The following is an 18,643-nucleotide window of genomic DNA, read 5'->3' on the forward strand; positions in this document are numbered from 1 at the left end:
GCGGGCAGGTTGCTGCATGCCGACTTCTCTAGGTTATTCGCATTTGAAAATTACCAGTTGATCATTCAGGAACAGTGACCTCACGCCATTTCCACAATGTCGACACAAACAGTACACGTCAGCTCGGGGAGCTCGACCAATTCTGTCAGTTCCATGCCATCATCTCTTCCTTTCGATGGTAGTGCATTCCCTAAGCTCAACAAAGAGCAAGCAGGCCATATCCGGCACTACCACAATCTGGCCAGCATGCCGGACAACTGCTGGGACCACATGTGGTCAGAAGACTACCTTCAAGAATCCATGGATGCGTACCGATACCAGCTTGCTACCCTCGTCTATGGAGCTGGCATCGCCCATTTCCACCGCCTACCGGCACTGCGCTCGGTCTTCAAGCCCCTCTTGCGTCGTTTCATTCAGAAAATGCTCTTGCGTGATGTGTGGGCGTACTGGTGGAACACCTCTCAAGGTGGTAAAGCTTTGAACCCTGATCAAGTTAAGCCTCGTGCACAGTGGGCCGATCCTGTGATGCGCGAGAACATCATGTATAGCGGACACCTTCTGCTCATGGTCAGCTTATACGCTATGCTGTTCGATGACGACGAGTACGAGAGACCCGGCTCTATGACTTTTGACTGGGATCCGCAGTTTTGGGGGACACCAGAAAAGTACGAATACTCTACTAAGTCACTACAAGACGTCATTATTGCGGAAATGGAAAAGAACCAATGGCTCGGAGTCTGCTGCGAGCCAAACGTGGTCTTTGTCATCTGCAATCAGTTCCCTTTGGTTGCAATCCGATACAATGACGTGCGCAACGGAACACATATCTTTGACGACATTAAGCCTAAGTTTCTCGCCGCCTGGGAGAAGAAAAAGGGGATGTTAGGACCAAACGGGCAGATCATACATATGTGGATGGTGCAGCAGGATGATGTCGTGACTGCATCTAGCGTTATTGGGTCGGCGTGGTGCGGAGCATACATGAACGCCTGGCACTCGGACTTCGTCTATAGCATTTTCGAAAAGCAAAGAATAGGACACCTCACCAACATCAATGGCCAGGTGCGCCTGCAAAGTTTCTGGGTGGCCAAGGAGATTCTGAAGCTTTCTGCGCAGGACCCGGTCAAACACCACCCAGATAACGCTGCCACGGTCGCCGAAGCCACCCGAATTGTGAAGGAGAAGAACCCTGAGGTGGATCACAACGTCGCCAAAGCTCCGGGTGTTGGTATGGTCTTGCAGTGGCTCAGCGAGCTGGGAAAAGAAGAATATCTCTCGCCGTTGCTCGAGTACATCGACCAGGAAATGCACCCGAAATGGGAAAATGGTGGCTTGTTTTATGAGAGGCGCAACGACTTTCAGCCCGCCACAGCTATATGTATGGACCCATACTCTAGCAATGCTGGGATCGCCTACGGCCGTCTCAACGTCCATAATGGCCAGAAGGACATGTTTGAGCGCCCTTGGACCAAGGAGACCCTTGCCCGAAGACCCTACGTCGATAATGTCGACCTCTCCCTGGGTGTGGATTTCTTGAGAGGCCAATGGTCAGCGGAGAATTCTGCATTGATTGTTACTCTGAAGTCATGGGATGGCCAGGATCATGAGATCACACCTACATTCAACAACCTGTCTCAAGGTCCATGGGGACTCTACATTAATGATCAACTTCAGAGGGTTGAAGACGTAGTAGAGGGATCCGGCAGTGTGTCTGTTGTTGTTCGAGTTCCCGCGACGGAGGAGGTCGATCTCGTCCTCCTTCGTGGCCAAGCACGACCTTCAAAGATGTAATTACGAGGTCACACAAGCGGCATCGTAGAGAAATTGCATGATATAATCGCTCAAGAGAAACTTACATACGCCCGGTGATGCGAGGTACCCCTTTCCGGTGAGATGGGCACGCTGTAGATGAGTTATATGGCTGATTAGACGCGAGGAGGTTGACGCGTAGGAAGTGGCCTTCCGTACAGTCATTGAAGCAGACCTGGACACTGTTCACTGCCGAAATGGGCCGAAGGCTCTGGGTCCGCTGAGTCCAGGTTGACTGAGGGCGGCATCACCTTCCACGCCGATCGGTGGTGAGGCTGTTGGGATGTGAATTATACCTTGGTGCTTCTGAAGAAAGTGCGCCTGATGAAATATAGTAGAGCATCATAGCCTTTCCATTTCAGTCTCAAGGTTGGTGGAAAGTTTAGCCCGGGACCAAGGCCGTTATTCAACGTCAGCTTTTGATGTTTGGTCTATGGAAAGTAGTGAAAGAGGACGTAGATGAATATTCCGTTCGAGTACATCATCTAATCTGGTCCAACGCAGGGGCTAATGATCTTGTCTACCTTCTTGAAATTCCAGATGGTTTGTATGTTATCGATTTGATGCCCTGCCGTCCTCCAGAGGATAGTCGGGTAAATACCCAAAGCAATGCCAAACCCGTAACAGTGGGCTTTCGTGAATCTTGACCACGAGTTCGATTTCGTCCACTCCTCTCTTCTATTTTCGCTTCCAAGCCAGCTTTCCATGCTTTACAGTAAGCGGTCCAGTCAGTCACGTTATGCTTCGGGATCCCACGTGCCTAAAGTCAGTCATATAAACAACGGTGGATGACCATGACGACACGTATTTTCGTATGGGCCGCTCACAGAGATTTTGACCATATACCTTTTCAACTTTCATGTCGGAAGAGAGCTGTTTTTCTTAATTGGGGCAATCTACTTGTCGTTTTTTGCTATATACATTTCTGCGACGTTCCCGAAGGAGCCAATATGATACTCGGCCTTGGGGATTGTAATTCTGCTACATCGCTTCAAGCACATTGTGTCGTTGTTGGCACAAGAGCGTTACTCCGCCGAGTCAATTATACTCTTTGCCTTTCGCGGCTCGGTACTTAATATATTTATTTGGGAGAACTCTGATAACTCTAACGCATATTAATTATCATTTCAATTTAATCAAGCCTATTTGCAGGTCCTTGTTATCTGAAAGACGATTTCTGGCAGCTAGCTTAAGTTGGTGTGCCGTCTTTCCCGCTACATCGAGGCTGATTTGGCAACATGTGAATCATCTCCAGCATGTAAGTATCTCCTATACGCGAAGCAGGACGAGATCCATCTCTTCCTGTGGGCCAACTTCGATCGGCACCCTCAAGCACGTCCCGTCCGACACATGTTCCTCTCGCTGCAAGCGACCACAAATGTACACTGCCCAATTACCGTGCAGGTTGTTGATCTGTGGCACGACCCTGTGAGTCTTTCCATCCCAAGACCTCATGGTCACGACCAATGCTGCGTGCTCTTCCACCCACTCTCCTCTTAAAAAGTCGACTCCTTGTGAGAGATCCACATTGTCAACGTAGGGTGCCTGAGCCAAGGACTCGCTAGTCCATGGCTTCTCGAACATCTTCTTCTGACCATCTACCACATTGAGGCGAGCATATCCTATAGAAGTGTTGCCCGTGTAAGGATCCATGTAGTCCCAATCACCATTCTCCGATAACAAGGTATCCTGACGAGGATAGAAGAGCCCGCCGTTCTCCCAAATCGGTCGCAGGCAGGCGTCGGCATAATCGAGCAAGCCCGAAAGTAAATCTTCTCGGCCCAGTTCGCTGAGAAATTCGACAGTGTGGCCGAATACAGGGTTCTTGTCCTGAGCATCGGGCAAGCCTGAGTCCGGATTCTTCGTCAAAGCAACAGCCTCCAACACGGTCCGAGCGGAGTCGACTGGGTATTCTTGAGGCTTTTCCGCCCCCAGCTTACGAATGGCGTTACCGACATTCGCTGTCTGAAGACGGACTTTACCATCAATTTTGGTGATAAAGCCGAGCAGTTGCTTCTCCGCCAGAGACTTAACTAGGTCTGAATTCCAGGTATTTAAGACAGTACCCGCCCACGCTGTGTGGAGTAGGTCATCGCAGCGAACGACATGGTCCTGCTTCACCACCCAATAACTGCTAAAAAGTCCCGTGGGTCCGATCATGCCCTTCTTCTTCCACGCCGCGAGGTATTTCATCAAAATGGGATCTAGCTCCGAGGTCTTATTACGTATATCGTTATACCGAATAGCGATCAGTGGATACTGGTTGCAGATAATAAAGACGAGATTAGGCTCGCAACACACACCAAGCCAGCCATTCTTCTCCATCTCAGCGACGATGATCTTCTGTAACTCTGGGTTAGAGTACGTAAACTTCTCAGGGCCTAAGCCCCAACATAAGGGATTCCAATCGAAGACGATAGAGCCTGGTTTCTCGAATTCGTCGTCGTCAAATAGCATTGCATATAGGCTAGTCATAAGCAATAGATGGCCTGAATACATAATATTTTCGCGGATAACCGGGTCCGGCCAGGGTTCACGAAGCTTCTCCAGACTAGGATCGATGGCTTTCCCACCTAGGGATGTATTAAACCAGTATCCCCAGACGTCACGCCGAAGCATCTTGTGGATAAGACGACGAATAAGTGGTTTGAAGACTCCCCGGAGCGCCGGGAGTCGATGGTAGTGTGTTATACTGCTGGCATAGACCATATTGGCAATCTGGTACCGGTATGCCTCGTAGTCCTCTTGCCCGGGATCCTCGGCGCCCATGTAATTCCATTGGCCATCCTTCTGACTTGCCAGGTTATGAAAATGCCGCAGGTGGCCCGCCTGTTCGCGTGATAGTTTGGAGATGTTTGAGAGTGAGAATGGCAATGAGGCAGGGCCGGTGGCCAGCGTTTGCTGCATGGCTATCGTTTCGCTGGCCATTGTTTGACGGGGCTTGTGGAATTTTAGTACAGGTATGGATTTGTGGGTGAAGTCTGAAAGGGTTAAGAGAGATAGGGATCCCTCATCTATCTTGTCGGGGTATTTCTTTGTTTCATGGGCTTTCGGGCAGTGATATCTGGATTTCTGAGGGAATGGCCCAGTGGTTTTGCCGCCATTCCAGGCCATCTGGTGCACGGGGCAATCCGATAGGCTCAGGGAAATGGGGCCATTTTATTGATAATTAGCTTCTTATTGCTATGAGCCTATCTAGATAGTGCCCCTAGCCCCCCGACGACATCTCGGACTACGGGGTGCTGAGGTGCAAGGTTACATTTCTAAAACTCGCGTGCATTTTTAGAAGTACTCCGACTTGGGTGATAGCGTTAGACCCAGAAACGACGAAATCACACACATGAACCCAAAAAATTAGTAAAAGAAAGAAACTCCCTTTGGGGTTACAATAGATACCGGGGAAAGGGTCAAAGAGACGAACTCTCGCCCTTGCCTTGACACCAGTATCGGGATATGTGTCCAGCAAAGCTTGATGTGATCGTTACTTAAGGTCCGGAGCTCCTGCATTGGGATGAACGCCCAGCAATACACCGTCCTGGAGATGTTTACATGTAGATGTGAGAAAGTAACCAAATAACGACAACAACAGAGAAAAAAGGGAGAGTTGGAGAAAGAGAGAGAGATTTCTCAAAAACGGTAATGATACGATATTCATCGTACCATTACCCCGGGAACCCACTCCCCAATGAATAACTCAGCGGATTTTTCGTCTCCTGAAAAACCTCGTGCTAGTATCGTGAATCCGTCCTGAATTTCTGCTACCTGAAGGTAGACAACCGCGAGACCAACGATGCATGCACCCACAATTGTCACCAGGGCTCTATTTCGATAGGTTGAATGCTTCTTCAGCTGCTGCTGCTGCTGCTGCTGGGTTTGCCTTCGGTTTTCTGATCCTCTCCACTACCAAGGACAAGCTAAGGAAATATGTGCTACTGCTGCTGCTACTGCGAGTGGTCCATGAAATGAACGATGGGGTTCATGGGAGGTTAGTGTCGCAGCGGTGGAACGACGCATGCTAAATTGGTCTTTGCTTCCAGGTACAGAAGATTCTCGGTTCATGCTGTGGTACGGGGTTTTCACTGGCTGAGATGAAACTAGTAGCAATGCTTTTGACATTCATGCGACCCAGTTTGAGCGGACTAACAAGTTCCAGATCGGAATATTTTATTTCTTGGGCACGCTTTGATGGATCAGGTCTGGGAATTGACAAAAGAACTTAGCGCAGCTATCACACTAGGATCCTGATTTCGGAGCTGACATAAAGTCAGGTATGGTGGGTACGAATCTTTTCCTCACTTCATTTGACCCGAGGGAAAGGCTTTGTGCTAAACGGACTAACCGAGGTTCTTATTGTACCGACTGTCGGAGTAAATTGTCTAGTGGTACGTGGGTGGCGACTGAAAGAGAGGTCAGCACAGCACATCTGTGTGTCATTGGCGATCCGAGGATATATGCTGAATTCATCGTTTAATTGAGCTGACTACAATCAATAGCCATAGGTTACCAACTTTGATCAAAGCTGCTTCGTGTGGAACACTCTGATTTCTTAATCGGAAGGTTTTGCCTGTAATTGAGCTCTAAAGCAAGGCGGAATTAGAGGATGGATGACAGGAGAAGTTTGCATTTGTATTGACGGACAGGTCCTATCTAGGCTACATACACTTTGCTGGTGTGACGAAGATGATGAATGGTTAAGTGCAGGTATCACAATTCACCTTTACCCCGACCCTAATCTTGATTCTTGACCTTGGGATGTTGGATGACTGGCAACTCTACAGAGTCTTGCAGTTTCAATGCCGATCCAGACCTCGACTGCTAAGATTCGAGTGGGAGAAACACGCTCAGAATGCCGATGGCACCAAGAAGATTCACGCACAGGAAGATTGGGGCGGTCAAATTTGGCCCAACACAAGCGCCGATCAGGGCGCAAACGAGCCCACAGTTTTGGTGATTGCGGAGCTGACACTGTAACCAGGGGCTCTGTGGACTGCTGGCCCTACAACAATCTGGAATACATACTGGGAGCAAAGCCGATAGCAGCGGTAAGTCCAAGGTTTGCTGGCTCAGTACGTGCAGCGATGTACGCGAAGAAGAAAGCCATGGCCAGAAAGGCTACAGTACCCATGGTGTAGCGTCGCCCGAGCGAGCGAATGTTGCAGAGGGAGCCAGCGAGAAGGGGGTCAAAGATGCCACTGATGGACGTGAGCGCGAAGTCACGCCATGTACTGACCGGCTTACCAGCGCTCGCAAGGTGTCACCGACCGCTTTGTCATTGTTGGGAGCCAGCTGGAACTTTGCGGTTTCTCGCAGCCGGATCACCTTCATTCGGTAAGAGCTCATTACGAAGACAATAGCGCTAGAGTTGTACATGGTGAAGTGCCAGCCCCGGTTGTTAGAGTAGGTGCATGTTTCTGTGATGAGAAGACGACATGGCCGTTCCTAATACGGTCCGAGGGACTCGTCAGACTATATAGTATCCCAAGTACGTACTAGACTAGCTCCTGGGCGCTCTCTGGTCCGCTTCGGATAGCGTTCGAATAGCTCTCGGAGCTAGTTCGGATGCGTCAAAGCGATATAGTAGACCACGGTCTTTACAATCGCTTAGCATCACTAATCACATTTCCATAGGCTGGTAATTGTAGCATTGGTGTTGGTTCTAAGCTCTCATTCTCTGTTGCTGGTTCTAAGCTAATTAAGTTGGACAGTACGATAATAAGGAAATCAGCTGAATGGCAGTGCCAAGGCGCCAGCCGGCGCCTGCCGTGACAGTAATTCCGTTTCAAGGGCGCTGATGACCTTGAGTGTCTTTTCCGGAGTACGGGATGTTTTCCAGACGGGTTCAAAGTACTTGGAAGGGCCAAGCGGACAGTCCAACTATCGTCTGCCCGACTCCCTGCCAAATCTTGTGGGGGTATAAAATATCGTCAGTATGGATCTGTGTATGAACAGTCGGACGTAAAGCCGGAGTTGGGTCTCTGGGAGTGGAGGTAGACTCGCTGGAGATAGAATGGTGTTACCAATAGATACGGTCCATGATGAGAGATCCATGGTCTATCTAAAAGCCCGTGTAGATAATACTTTCTTTTTATCTAGCCGTGACGACAAGATTAGGTTGGTGGAGTCTCCCACCGCCGCGATTGCGGGAGGAATATCTAGATCGCAAGGGCTTTAGAGCGCCAGACCAACGAGACCTCAGATGATCTCGATGACTCAAAGCCTCCTCAAGTGGGAGATCCTTGGGCTCCCCGTTTCCTGTGTCGGTGCCCTGATCTGACCGTGAGAGAGTCCACTCGTTTGTCGGTGCAGCGCCGTAACGCGCGTTCGGCTTCCATTATGTAGTCTTTACGCCTGGGAGAGTTTCTCTAAATTTTCTCTCTGAACACACCAATCCTTCCTTACCTTCACATATTTGAGGCTTCACTCGGGGAACACCAAAGGAAGGCACTCCTTTACATTCAAAATGCAAAAGTTTTGCCTGTAAACTCCCATTTCGAAGGAAAACCTTGGTTGATAGGGTTTCCCGTTGTGGTAGTGCAGGTTCCACCTCTTTAATTGTATCTGGGACTCTTTCTAGACGCCTGTAGTGTAACCGTCAACTTCTTGTCGCTGCCATTATCGCATCTTGACCGTGGAAATGGTGGTCTGGAGACCACTGCAACCCCACAGTGCCCCCGGTGCCCCGGTGCCCCGGACGATGATCTCCCCCTCTCTAACTAGGTATAAGACATCATGCTCCCCATTGCTATTACCATTCCCAACCGACCAGGCCGAGGTTGACAATCAACTGCCAACTGGCCAAAGCAGACATTTTTTGTCAGGTACCTCAATTCGAATCCTCGAATATAGTACTCTTTTTAAATAGTACGGCCCCAGGTCAAAGTGGCAACCATCGCTACACCTCATGTTCGAGACATCTTTTAAATGCAAGAAATCTAAGGCGAGGAATTCGGAAGTACCTTCTGACCAATACGTTGGGGATTCTCGTGGCTTTCTCAAGAGTCAATAGCATTTGATTGAGCAAGGGTTACGCTCGAGCATGCCGACCACTTCAACGCTCCTAAGTGCTGGGGCCTTCGGCATTGCAACTCATGTCTTCTATTTTCATGGCCGTGAACGCCATCTTCATCCCCAGCGATACCTACAAGTCTGTTTCATCCTCTTCTTTGTGAGCACAACTGTCATTAAGTATGCCAGATATACCGCTACCATGGCATTTGCCATGCAAGAGATGGGAAAGCTTCTGGGCTCGTACATTGCTGGGATCTATCTCAGCTTAGTCATATTCAGACTGTTTCTAAACCCTTTAAACAAATTTCCAGGTCGTCCTCTCTCGAGGCTCAGTGCTCTTGACCACAGCTTCCACATCGGCAAAAAGAGAGACATGTTCCTAAAACTCTACCAATCTCACAAAGAATTGGGCAAGTTTGTGCGGACAGGTCCACACGATCTATCTGTCACGCATCCAGACGTCGTTCGTGTGGCATTATCGGCTCAGGCAGTTTGCGGAAAGGCACCGTGGTACGAAGTGGAAGCGCCTGCATATTCTCTACAGTCCACGCGGGTGCGCTCGCAACATGACAAGCGTCGCCGGGTCTGGAGCCCTGCATTCAGCGACAAGGCATTGCGAGGGTATGAACTGAGAGTCCACAGATACAACGAATGCCTCATGCTACAGATTGACTCATTCTCTGGTAACTATATGCGCCCTTGAGAGACTTCAGCAATGTGTGCTGATGCAAATTCGTAGGACAACCGATTGATATGTCCAAGTGGTTCAACTACTGGAGTTTCGATGTCATGGGTGATCTGGCGTTTGGAAGGTCATTCAACATGCTGGAGTCCGCAGGAGAACATTGGGCGATCAAACTTTTGAACACCTCCCAAGATGACCTTGGACTTGCTTTGCCACCTTGGATCGGTCGCCTCTGCTGGCAAATTGCTCCACTGAGAGCAGTGTATGATCGGTTTCACAAATTCTGTGCCTCTGAGATAGAACAACGCATTCTCTTACAAGGAAAACAACCGAATCCAGATATTACACATTACCTCATCGAGGACTTAATTGCAAAAGATGCCCAGGGACAAAAGGCAGCCCTGCCACTTCTCCATCTCGACAGCAAGCTAATTATCGTTGCTGGAAGTGACACAACTGCCGCCACCTTGACATTCTTATTTTATCATCTTGCTATCGAACCAGGTCTAATCTCGCGCCTTAGGGAAGAGGTAGAGACATCGGTTGGCGATGCTAGCAAGATCGAACATCAGCACCTTCAGTCTGCATCACTCCTTAACGCTTGCATCAACGAAACCCTTAGACTCCATCCTCCTGTCCCAAGTGGGCTCTATCGAAAAACACCTCCTGAAGGAGTCTGCATTGGTGATGAATGGATTCCTGGAAACACGACAATCCAAATACATCTGTATTCTATGGCTCGTGGTAAGTCTTAATAACTCAATATTCTCTCTCATAATACGCTGCCATAGGATAAAAGTTGAAAGGTTGACTGACTACCTGTTTGCTCCAGACGAGTCCAATTTTGCAATGGCGGAGCAATTCATTCCAGAAAGGTTTTACTCCCAGCCTAAGCTTGTCAAGAACAAAGACGCATTTGCCCCGTTTTCGATTGGTCCATATGGCTGTATAGGCAAGAATCTCGCCTACATGGAGATACGGTTGTTGACCGCTCACCTGATCACAAAATTTGATGTGGCCCTGGCACCGGGCGAGAATGGTACAGCTCTTCTGAACTCTGTTGATCATTTCACCGTTGGCTTGAAGCCGATCAACATGATATTCACACGAAGAAGTCGGGCACGCGATGGAGATAGAAATAGTCGCAAAGTGCAAATGTGAATACACACGTACAGCTCCGACCAGTAATTCGCTAAACTTTCTCTCCTCCTCGACATTAACACTTCTTGAGATTTGCTCGCACTGGAGACCGACGAAGCAATAAACCCGTCTCAGTCCGTGCCGTCCAATGAAGTCACTCAGCCTACAAACCGTCAACCGCTGGTGCCACTCCCCTTTCCCGCAAGAATTAGGCCGTCTTTCAAGCTAACTACAACCAGTGAGTGTTGTCTGATCTGGGATGTTCGTTACCGCCAAGACTGGCACATACATCTGTGGGGGAGGAAATACTTCATATATGTTACATCAATACTGCAGAGAAATAAATTCGCCTAGAGAATCGTCCACGCTCTTTGGGAACATTCTGGCAGATATGGGTGACAACAGGCAGGATGTTTGATCAGAGGAAGCAAGCTCTGGGAAAGGGTGAAATGTACAAGTACACGACCTTAACAGCAGTACATATATCTCATCCTGAGGATTGAACTCATTGTTGGAGAAATAACTTCTTCGGGCTATATTATCCAATGGGAGAGCCCAGTCGAGGCTCTGGGGCTCCCTGTAAGAGGAAGGTCTCGTGTCAATGCAATGGAAGGGAGGAAAATTTTGTGCTCAAAGATGAAATGCTTCTTGCAGCACGAATCAAGGAGAATGAGGGACCAACAATTCATTTGAAGCTGAAACATATGGGCATTCCGACCGAACAGTTCGAGCATATTGGTAGGTGGCCGGAATAAGACCTCCCAGTGTAACCCATGTATCATGGCTTTGTGTTGAAGTGATTATCTAAAGTTTCTGTGGGCAGCTGGGTGGGCAGTGGCCATAGTTTAACTCAATGTGAACTGCGCGAGGTGCCACCAAACTCGGCCAACCCTCCCCCACGGGTCAGGCCGCCACCCAGCATCTCAAATTGGTCCCCTCGTTTAAAATTGACCGAAGTTGACCGAAGTTGGTGTTGATGAATTAAGAGTAAAAGGAAAGTCTGCAGGGCTCGGGGGCGCTGAGGAAGCAGCAGGTCAGCCGAGGATGAACAAAACGCCGAGTCACTAACCAGACCGAGAGGACGGGTGTGCAGGTTTTTCGTATGATACTACCTAGGTAGTGTCATGGTAATTCTGGATCTCTTGTCTACACACTGTCAGTGATCCAACACTACACCTATATACCAGCAAGCCAAGTACTACCAGAGCCTTAAGATGGCGTTCAATCTGCCCGGAGCCTGCTTGATTACGGGAGCAGCCTCAGGTGCGGTGCTCTTCGATGCATTGAATGGATGCTAATCACGGCAAATGCCAGGAATCGGCAGGGGCACCGCAATGGCCATTGCACAAGAAGGCTGCTCCAGGATTTTTCTTGTAGATGTCGACTTTGACGGCCTCCAGAAGACTAAACAGCAAATCCAAGAGGCCATTGAAAACGCCAGAGTGGAAATTCTGAAGGTTGATATTTCCAATGAGCGATCTGTTCAAGAAATGGTTGACAAATGCGTGTCCATATTCGGGCGTATCGACTATGCCCTCAACATTGCAGGCGTTGTTCCACAGAGAACGCCCATTGCAGACGTTACTGTCGAGACATATGACAAAGTTGTGAACATCAACCATCACGGGGTGAGTCTCAGGATTTCAAGTTGCCCCATAACATATTGTTCGAAAGGGCTATTCGAGTGAGCTAATTCCCCTGGGCCTGTAGACTTGGCTATGTCACCGAGCAGAGATCATTCAAATGATGAAGCAAGAACCTCTAGAAGGGCACGGGAACACACGAGGGAGCATCGTGTCCGTCTCCTCGCTCGCAGGTATCAATGCCTCAAGTGGGATGTCGGTGTACTGCGCATCAAAACACTCAGTCATTGGGTTTGCCAAAGTCGATGCACAAGATTATGGTCCGCATGGCATTAGAGTGAATGTGATATGTCCTGGAATGATTGATACAGATCTATTTCGAGCCACGAGTCCGCCCGACGCACCTGCTGCGTTGACAGCCATAACTCCAGTCCGACGCCTGGGGAATCCGTCCGATGTGGCTTGGCTAGCTGCGTTCTTATGCAGTGTAAAGTCGAGTTTCATCCATGGAGCGGTGATACCATGTGACGGAGGCCTGGCTTTACAGAGAGGTGTTATTTAGTCGTCAGCCACTACGTAGACCCTAAAAAAGCTTTCATATTCGAGCAGCCTTCATGTAAGTATGGACCAGCTTAAGTATTTTGACATACTGAGCATTACAACCCACGAATAACCCATTTATGCCTACTACGTAATGACACTGCTCTTGCCGTATTCAAAAGGCATGTCCCTCTAAGAGCCACAGCTTGATTCAGTCTTGCATACTTGAGATTTGACACGGAGCCAGCTTCAGTTAATCAACGCAGAACATTGTGCTTGTAACAACCATTCTCATCAAGTTGGCTTCTAGCCTCGGCCCATTCGCTCTGAGCAATTTGCGCATGCCGTTCACTGCGAGGGGAAATATCACATCTAAGTATTAGGCATGATTTAGCTCGATTTTTCCTCTCATTACAAGGCAGATGCTGGGCAGAAGATCTCAGGGTAGACCTACGGAAAGGGGAGTGGACGAGCAGCAATAGATTGGGTGACCTCGTCTCTGTCCACCTCTATCTCCTTGCCACTGGCATCTCGGGCTTTGCGGATGTTGAAGGTCCACAACAACCGAGCTGCGGCCAAAAATAATGTTCTTTCTGCGACATGAATACCTGGACATATCCGTCGACCGGCACCAAAGGTCCAATTGTCGCGATCGCGATAATCCGCGGCAAGAGCTGCCTCGGAGAAGGACAGGTCGGCATTGTGTCGGCTAGGGTCAAATACACGGGGATTGGGAAAAAGTTGAGGATCATTGTTTACTGCCCAGACCGCGAGCACGACTGTTGCCCCAGCTGGAATTCGATAGCCATCGACAACATCATCCTCAAGTGCTGCATGCGGTATGGCGCCACTGATTGCGGTTGGGAGCCCTGGCATAGTCACGTTGTTACCTCTCGGCATTATTCTCCTGGTGTATGTGTAGAGTGGGAACACGTACATCTCAGTGCCTCCTTGGTGGTTTGGCGTATATATGGGAGGCTTTCAAAATCTTCCATTGTAGGGAATCTGTCTGGACCAACCACTCCATCCAATTCTGCTTGTGCTTTCTGCAGAATTTGTGGAAATAGTATCATGGCCTAGAGTCCAGAATCAGTTTAGATTTCAGGTTGGGAATGCTGGTGGCTCAAATCTTGTCCCTACCTTTATGAGCCCGGCCATGGTGTTACTTGTGGTATCCGCCGCACCTTCCATGGCAATTCCTGCGATGTAGGAAGCTGCATGATCTGTGAGGATGTTTCCACTTTCACTACCTTTCCAAGTCTCCTTGGCCTTAGTGATATCTGCAGAGAAGCCTGAGGTCAACATTAGCTTTGGAAACACTTCAACGTGGTTGAAACATGCTTGGAAGAGAGTCGTCCCGAGCTGACGCCTGTTTTGCCTCCTCATACAGCTGCCAAAATTGGCTCTTTTCTCGAAGGTAGATCTGCTTAGCTTTCGTGGCCAGTGGATACAGCCATTGAGGCAAAGCTCGAACAATGGGTCGGAGTTGAGGGTACCAATCAAGAAGTTTACTGCTGTTTACCATAAAGAAGAATCCGTGGGTGTTCCTGAACATCTCCTGGAAGACCTCACTTTTCGGATCCAAGACTCGAAATCCATAAGCCATACTCGTCGCCACGCTCAATGTAGATCGTGTGATTAGGTCTTCAAAGTCGTTCGGCTTCTCCAATAAATCGACCATGAGTTGCTTTGTCTCCAAATCTTGGTAGGGTATGTATCTGGATGCCTTATTGATGTTCAGGAATTGATGGTAGATTTTGCGTTCAACCTTCCATAGTGCATCATACCCTCTCATGATAATCCTGGAGCCTTCCCAGACGTCTTGCATGTACAATTTCGGACGATCTGAATAGTTTCCGCTTCTCTTGTCGACCAATCGTTTGATGAGTTCGCCACTAGTGAGGACGATGACGTTCTGCGATCCCAGCTTCAAGGAGAATATAGGTCCATCTGACTGGCATGTCAGCAAGCATGAACTTTCATGGGACGTTTCACTACTATCTCTCTACTGACATTGCTGGCCCCATTTCTGGTACTGCAAGTGGAGATCACATTTGGGTAACTGATGCAAGTTTCCAACAAAGGGTAAAGTCGGAGGACCTATATTTTAGTGAGCCATTTGAGGACTCCCGCGCAGCCAAGTTGCCGTCCAGGGAATATACCGGGAGGTGCATTCTTCCATCTTGTCGTCAATAGTACCACCTTCGTCAACGAGACTAACAGTACCACCAGAATAGCAACTGCCAAAACAGCCCAATTATGGGTAACGAAGGACAACATTTCACTCCACGACTCGATTTCCCTCCTTGAATCTTCGAAGAACTGGGGCCTTTGATGACTGGATCTAGTTCTTTCGGATTGGTGTAGAAGCACAACGTCGCGGTGGAACAGCTCTGACAACTCAGATAGCCAGCCCTGGCATGAGAACCTGATTTCCACCTGCCGGATACCGGCGCAGGTAAGTAAGTATTGGAGGCTATGGGCTCTAGATTGTTGATATCACTGTGGATGAACGGACGAGATTTTCACAGGGTTCGCCATGCAAAATTTACCTAACGCAATAGAACAGAGGGATGGCTCAGCACCTCTGCCAAATGTATCACTCTGTGCTGAGCCTCGGATTGCGAGATGCTATGCCTCGATCATGTTTGGTCGCATTGCCGGGGAGGGGAGACTGTGATCTCGGCACCGAGATCGCCTTATTATACGGTGCCGAGCAGTTAAACCTAGGCATTGACTTATTAGTTGCTGGCTTTGCTTTGACCCCGCATACGTTGTGAGATGCTGCCCTGTTATGATGGCTAGACCAGTCATGAGTAGTAGCATCTAATGGAAATTCTGAGGATCCAGTATCTGAACTAGTGAGGCCTCGTAGACCTGGTGATCGATGTAGAAACAATGGTCATCCCTAGGCCGAAATACTCGCCTGTGTCGATTCCTCGTTCCGTAAGTCTATGACCTTTGTAAAGGATGACCCTAAGTAAAATCACCCCTCAACGCTCCTAACTAACTGGACCTAGGTAAATAGCTAGATAGCTTGCTATCTAGTGTAGCTACTGGGACCAGCAAGCTTTCTGGTTGGGTGCCTCCCATTGAACCCCGAAGTCGCTCCTTCAAGAACCTTACCAGTGGACCGCAGTTCCAGCCGTTCAGCTGCAGAAGTCCTACAAGATACGTTGACGCCTCCACTATCATAACAATACCTGGGGTAAGAAGCTGTTGCCGCTCTGAGGTATTACAATTCCATGAATACTTCCGCCAGCGACCTCGGGCCTGGAGTGAGTTTGGATCAGCGGCCCCCAAAGAAATCACGGGCCTGCCTACATTGCCACGTGCGCAAGGTGAGATGCAATGCGTGGGAAGTCGGCATTCCCTGCACTCGATGTAGGCGTCGCAACCAGACGAGCACTTGCGTGCTTGTTGGCAGTTCGCATAGGGGGGTTCATGGGTCGGTGCTCTCATAACTGCGAAATCATTCTGGATTTTAATTAACTGGCGCAATTCAGACAACCTGTAAAGCGCCCACGAAATGCATTGAATCCAAACGGCATGAACTGCACCTCATCACAACAGGCGAACCTAGACGCAGTCGAAAGCTACATGGTACCTCCTCTTGACATGGCCGATTGTGAGTACGTCTCAGCTGACTGAAATCTAAGCTCCCTATGTGCATTGAGAATGTCGAAGGGCAACAAGAGACTGGAGACGTCGAGGAGGCACAGCACACTGATTCTCGAGATCAGAGCCTCCTGACACCTGATCAGCAACAACGCACGCCACTCACTGGTGATCCTGTCGGGGAAGATGAACTCCAGAGCTCGAGTTGCATGTCTGATCCGCCCATTAGGGAAGAGGATGTGCATGTTCGAATCTGGCAAGAATTGTCCCGCAGAAGACCAACAGTAATGTCACCAACGTCACCACCACAAAACACCAATCGACGGGAAGTCATAGAGTACCATGATGGAGTGAACTCCATGACCATTCTGGGAGACGCTTTAGGCCACCAACAAGCAAACAGACTTGTCCGGATAATTGTTCTGGATGACGGAACAAAAGTTGACACGCAAAAAGCGTATCCAGGTCTTGATGAGGCAGATATAGAATATCTGCAGAAAAAGGGTGCCCTCAATTTCCCGCCGCGTCATGTTTGGTACGGAAGCTTTACATCAGCCCTTTGGTTTTCAATTGCTGACCAGAAGCTAGCCGCGAACTTCTTCGTCTCTACTTTGCTTGCATCTACCCATATGCGCCAATCTTGGATCGTGTAAAGTTTGTCCAGGACTACGACACCAACCAGCATTCTGCCTTCCTTCTTCAATCGATTCTCGCTAATGCAGTGCCGCATGCTCCTCTAGAGCTTCTTCGGGAAGCCAGCTACAAGGATCGCATCACAGCTCAAAAATCACTGTTCACCAAAGCTAGGCTCCTGTACGACCTTGGATGCGAGAACAGCCAACTCCATCTCCTTCAGGGTTCGATCATGCTGAGCTCCTTGTCATTTACATATGCGATGGACAAGGACTATCGATACTGGCTGAGTAATGCAGGCAGGATTGCCACTAGAATGGGCCTGCACAGAAACTATATGTCCGAGACGCTCGACACGCATTCAAGGCATTTATTTCGCCGCATCTGGTGGGTGCTGTACAATCGAGACACACTTATGGCCGTTTCAGGAATCGATAACCTTAGAAGATTCAATGATCGCTATTGTGACACTGCTCCTTTGACAGAAGCGGATTGGGACGAGCCTATCGAAATACCAGCTAGCTGCGGCGATATTATCCGCCCTATGCCGCGATTACAGATAGTTTTCATGGTCGAATACTGCAAATTGTCAACCATAAGTAAGTATGCGGATGGATACCATGTCCAAAAAATGCTAATGTACATGGCCAGGTGGGAAATTTATACATGATTTCAAAGCTCCCGGCATAGTTCCTACACCAGACGACATTGAGCGGTTTAGTGACCAGCTCGCCTTCTGGAGACGACAGCTTCCTGTGGAAATGCACATTGGAGCACTTGCAGAATGGTCATCAGACAACATATGGGTCTTGGTGCTACTAGCAATGGGCTTTCGCTTGGAGGCGATATTCTGCCGTTCCGTCAGAGAATATCATCGCAGCAAAAACGATGCTCCCTCCATGCAGAGCACTGCTCGACGACAGGAAGCCGCTATGTTTGAGCTTTCTACGATTATTCAACGTGCTTCGATGCACCAAGTGCTCCACATATGCCCTCTATCTTTGTAGGTCACCCTCTGATTTTTACCACTTTTATCAGCATTTCTAAAGGAAGATCACGGTTGCTGACATCAGAAATTCTAGTATGACCTGTGCCTCCACCATCCTTGCTATGCGGATCGAAATCGCACTTGACCCGACTACCACTGCCCGCAAGCAGCTCGCCATCAAGACTCAAATATTCACGGAGCTCGAGTATCTGAAGGAAAGCTGTGAGTATTGGAGCAGTTTGATCTGGACTGTGCGGATGTTCGAGGCTGTGATTAGCCGGACTCGCCTTGGGCTTACCCCTACATCACCAAACGACACTCCAGATGGAGACCGCGATGCATCCCCGGTCAATCAGCGAAACGATACCAGGGGCTATGAGGCAGGAGTGCAGAGCGGTCCCGTCGATTTTCGGGACAATATTGCTGTAGCCATCAATACGGATGCAAACTTGGCTATGTCCATGTCAGACGACGTTTTTGGCATCCTACCCGTCACGGACAACTACGACTGGCTACAAAACCTATTTGGCAGCAAGCTTAACGACGATTTGATGGATGATCTTTATTTAGCAACATAGTCTGATCAGAAACTGGTTTCGAGCCGCCCTAGATTGTGTATATTATTTCGTCCGATATATG

At 49.0% G+C, this 18,643-nt stretch overlaps 7 protein-coding genes across 7 annotated transcripts; 4 read left to right on the plus strand and 3 right to left on the minus strand.

Moving 5' to 3' along the window:
• Nucleotides 1-96: 96 nt before the first annotated feature.
• Nucleotides 97-1,791, plus strand: A1O9_04449 (uncharacterized protein; the record flags this gene model as incomplete). The annotated part of the gene is made up of 1 exon (XM_013406739.1): nt 97-1,791. One exon carries the CDS (start codon nt 97-99, stop codon nt 1,789-1,791), a length of 1,695 nt encoding a protein of 564 aa, XP_013262193.1.
• Nucleotides 1,792-3,078: 1,287 nt separating this feature from the next.
• On the minus strand, nt 3,079-4,737 carry A1O9_04450 (uncharacterized protein; the record flags this gene model as incomplete). Its single annotated transcript, XM_013406740.1, has 1 exon — nt 3,079-4,737. One exon carries the CDS (start codon nt 4,735-4,737, stop codon nt 3,079-3,081), a length of 1,659 nt encoding a protein of 552 aa, XP_013262194.1.
• Nucleotides 4,738-8,845: 4,108 nt separating this feature from the next.
• A1O9_04451 (uncharacterized protein) lies at nt 8,846-10,663 on the plus strand (the record flags this gene model as incomplete). Its single annotated transcript, XM_013406741.1, has 3 exons — nt 8,846-9,500; nt 9,557-10,246; nt 10,335-10,663. The coding sequence occupies 3 exons, from the start codon at nt 8,846-8,848 to the stop codon at nt 10,661-10,663; spliced, it is 1,674 nt and encodes a 557-aa protein (XP_013262195.1).
• Nucleotides 10,664-11,856: 1,193 nt separating this feature from the next.
• A1O9_04452 (uncharacterized protein) lies at nt 11,857-12,787 on the plus strand (the record flags this gene model as incomplete). The annotated part of the gene is made up of 3 exons (XM_013406742.1): nt 11,857-11,905; nt 11,957-12,270; nt 12,353-12,787. The coding sequence occupies 3 exons, from the start codon at nt 11,857-11,859 to the stop codon at nt 12,785-12,787; spliced, it is 798 nt and encodes a 265-aa protein (XP_013262196.1).
• A 428-nt stretch (nt 12,788-13,215) lies between these two features.
• Nucleotides 13,216-14,070, minus strand: A1O9_04453 (uncharacterized protein; the record flags this gene model as incomplete). The annotated part of the gene is made up of 3 exons (XM_013406743.1): nt 13,216-13,634; nt 13,703-13,841; nt 13,906-14,070. 3 exons carry the CDS (start codon nt 14,068-14,070, stop codon nt 13,216-13,218), a joined length of 723 nt encoding a protein of 240 aa, XP_013262197.1.
• Nucleotides 14,071-14,086: 16 nt separating this feature from the next.
• A1O9_04454 (uncharacterized protein) lies at nt 14,087-14,792 on the minus strand (the record flags this gene model as incomplete). Its single annotated transcript, XM_013406744.1, has 2 exons — nt 14,087-14,719; nt 14,775-14,792. 2 exons carry the CDS (start codon nt 14,790-14,792, stop codon nt 14,087-14,089), a joined length of 651 nt encoding a protein of 216 aa, XP_013262198.1.
• A 1,878-nt stretch (nt 14,793-16,670) lies between these two features.
• On the plus strand, nt 16,671-18,582 carry A1O9_04455 (uncharacterized protein; the record flags this gene model as incomplete). Its single annotated transcript, XM_013406745.1, has 4 exons — nt 16,671-16,918; nt 16,972-17,615; nt 17,668-18,019; nt 18,099-18,582. 4 exons carry the CDS (start codon nt 16,671-16,673, stop codon nt 18,580-18,582), a joined length of 1,728 nt encoding a protein of 575 aa, XP_013262199.1.
• Nucleotides 18,583-18,643: the final 61 nt, after the last annotated feature.

The sequence above is a fragment of the Exophiala aquamarina genome, assembly GCF_000709125.1.
Source record: "Exophiala aquamarina CBS 119918 chromosome Unknown aczIA-supercont1.3, whole genome shotgun sequence".
Lineage (NCBI taxonomy): Eukaryota > Fungi > Ascomycota > Eurotiomycetes > Chaetothyriales > Herpotrichiellaceae > Exophiala > Exophiala aquamarina.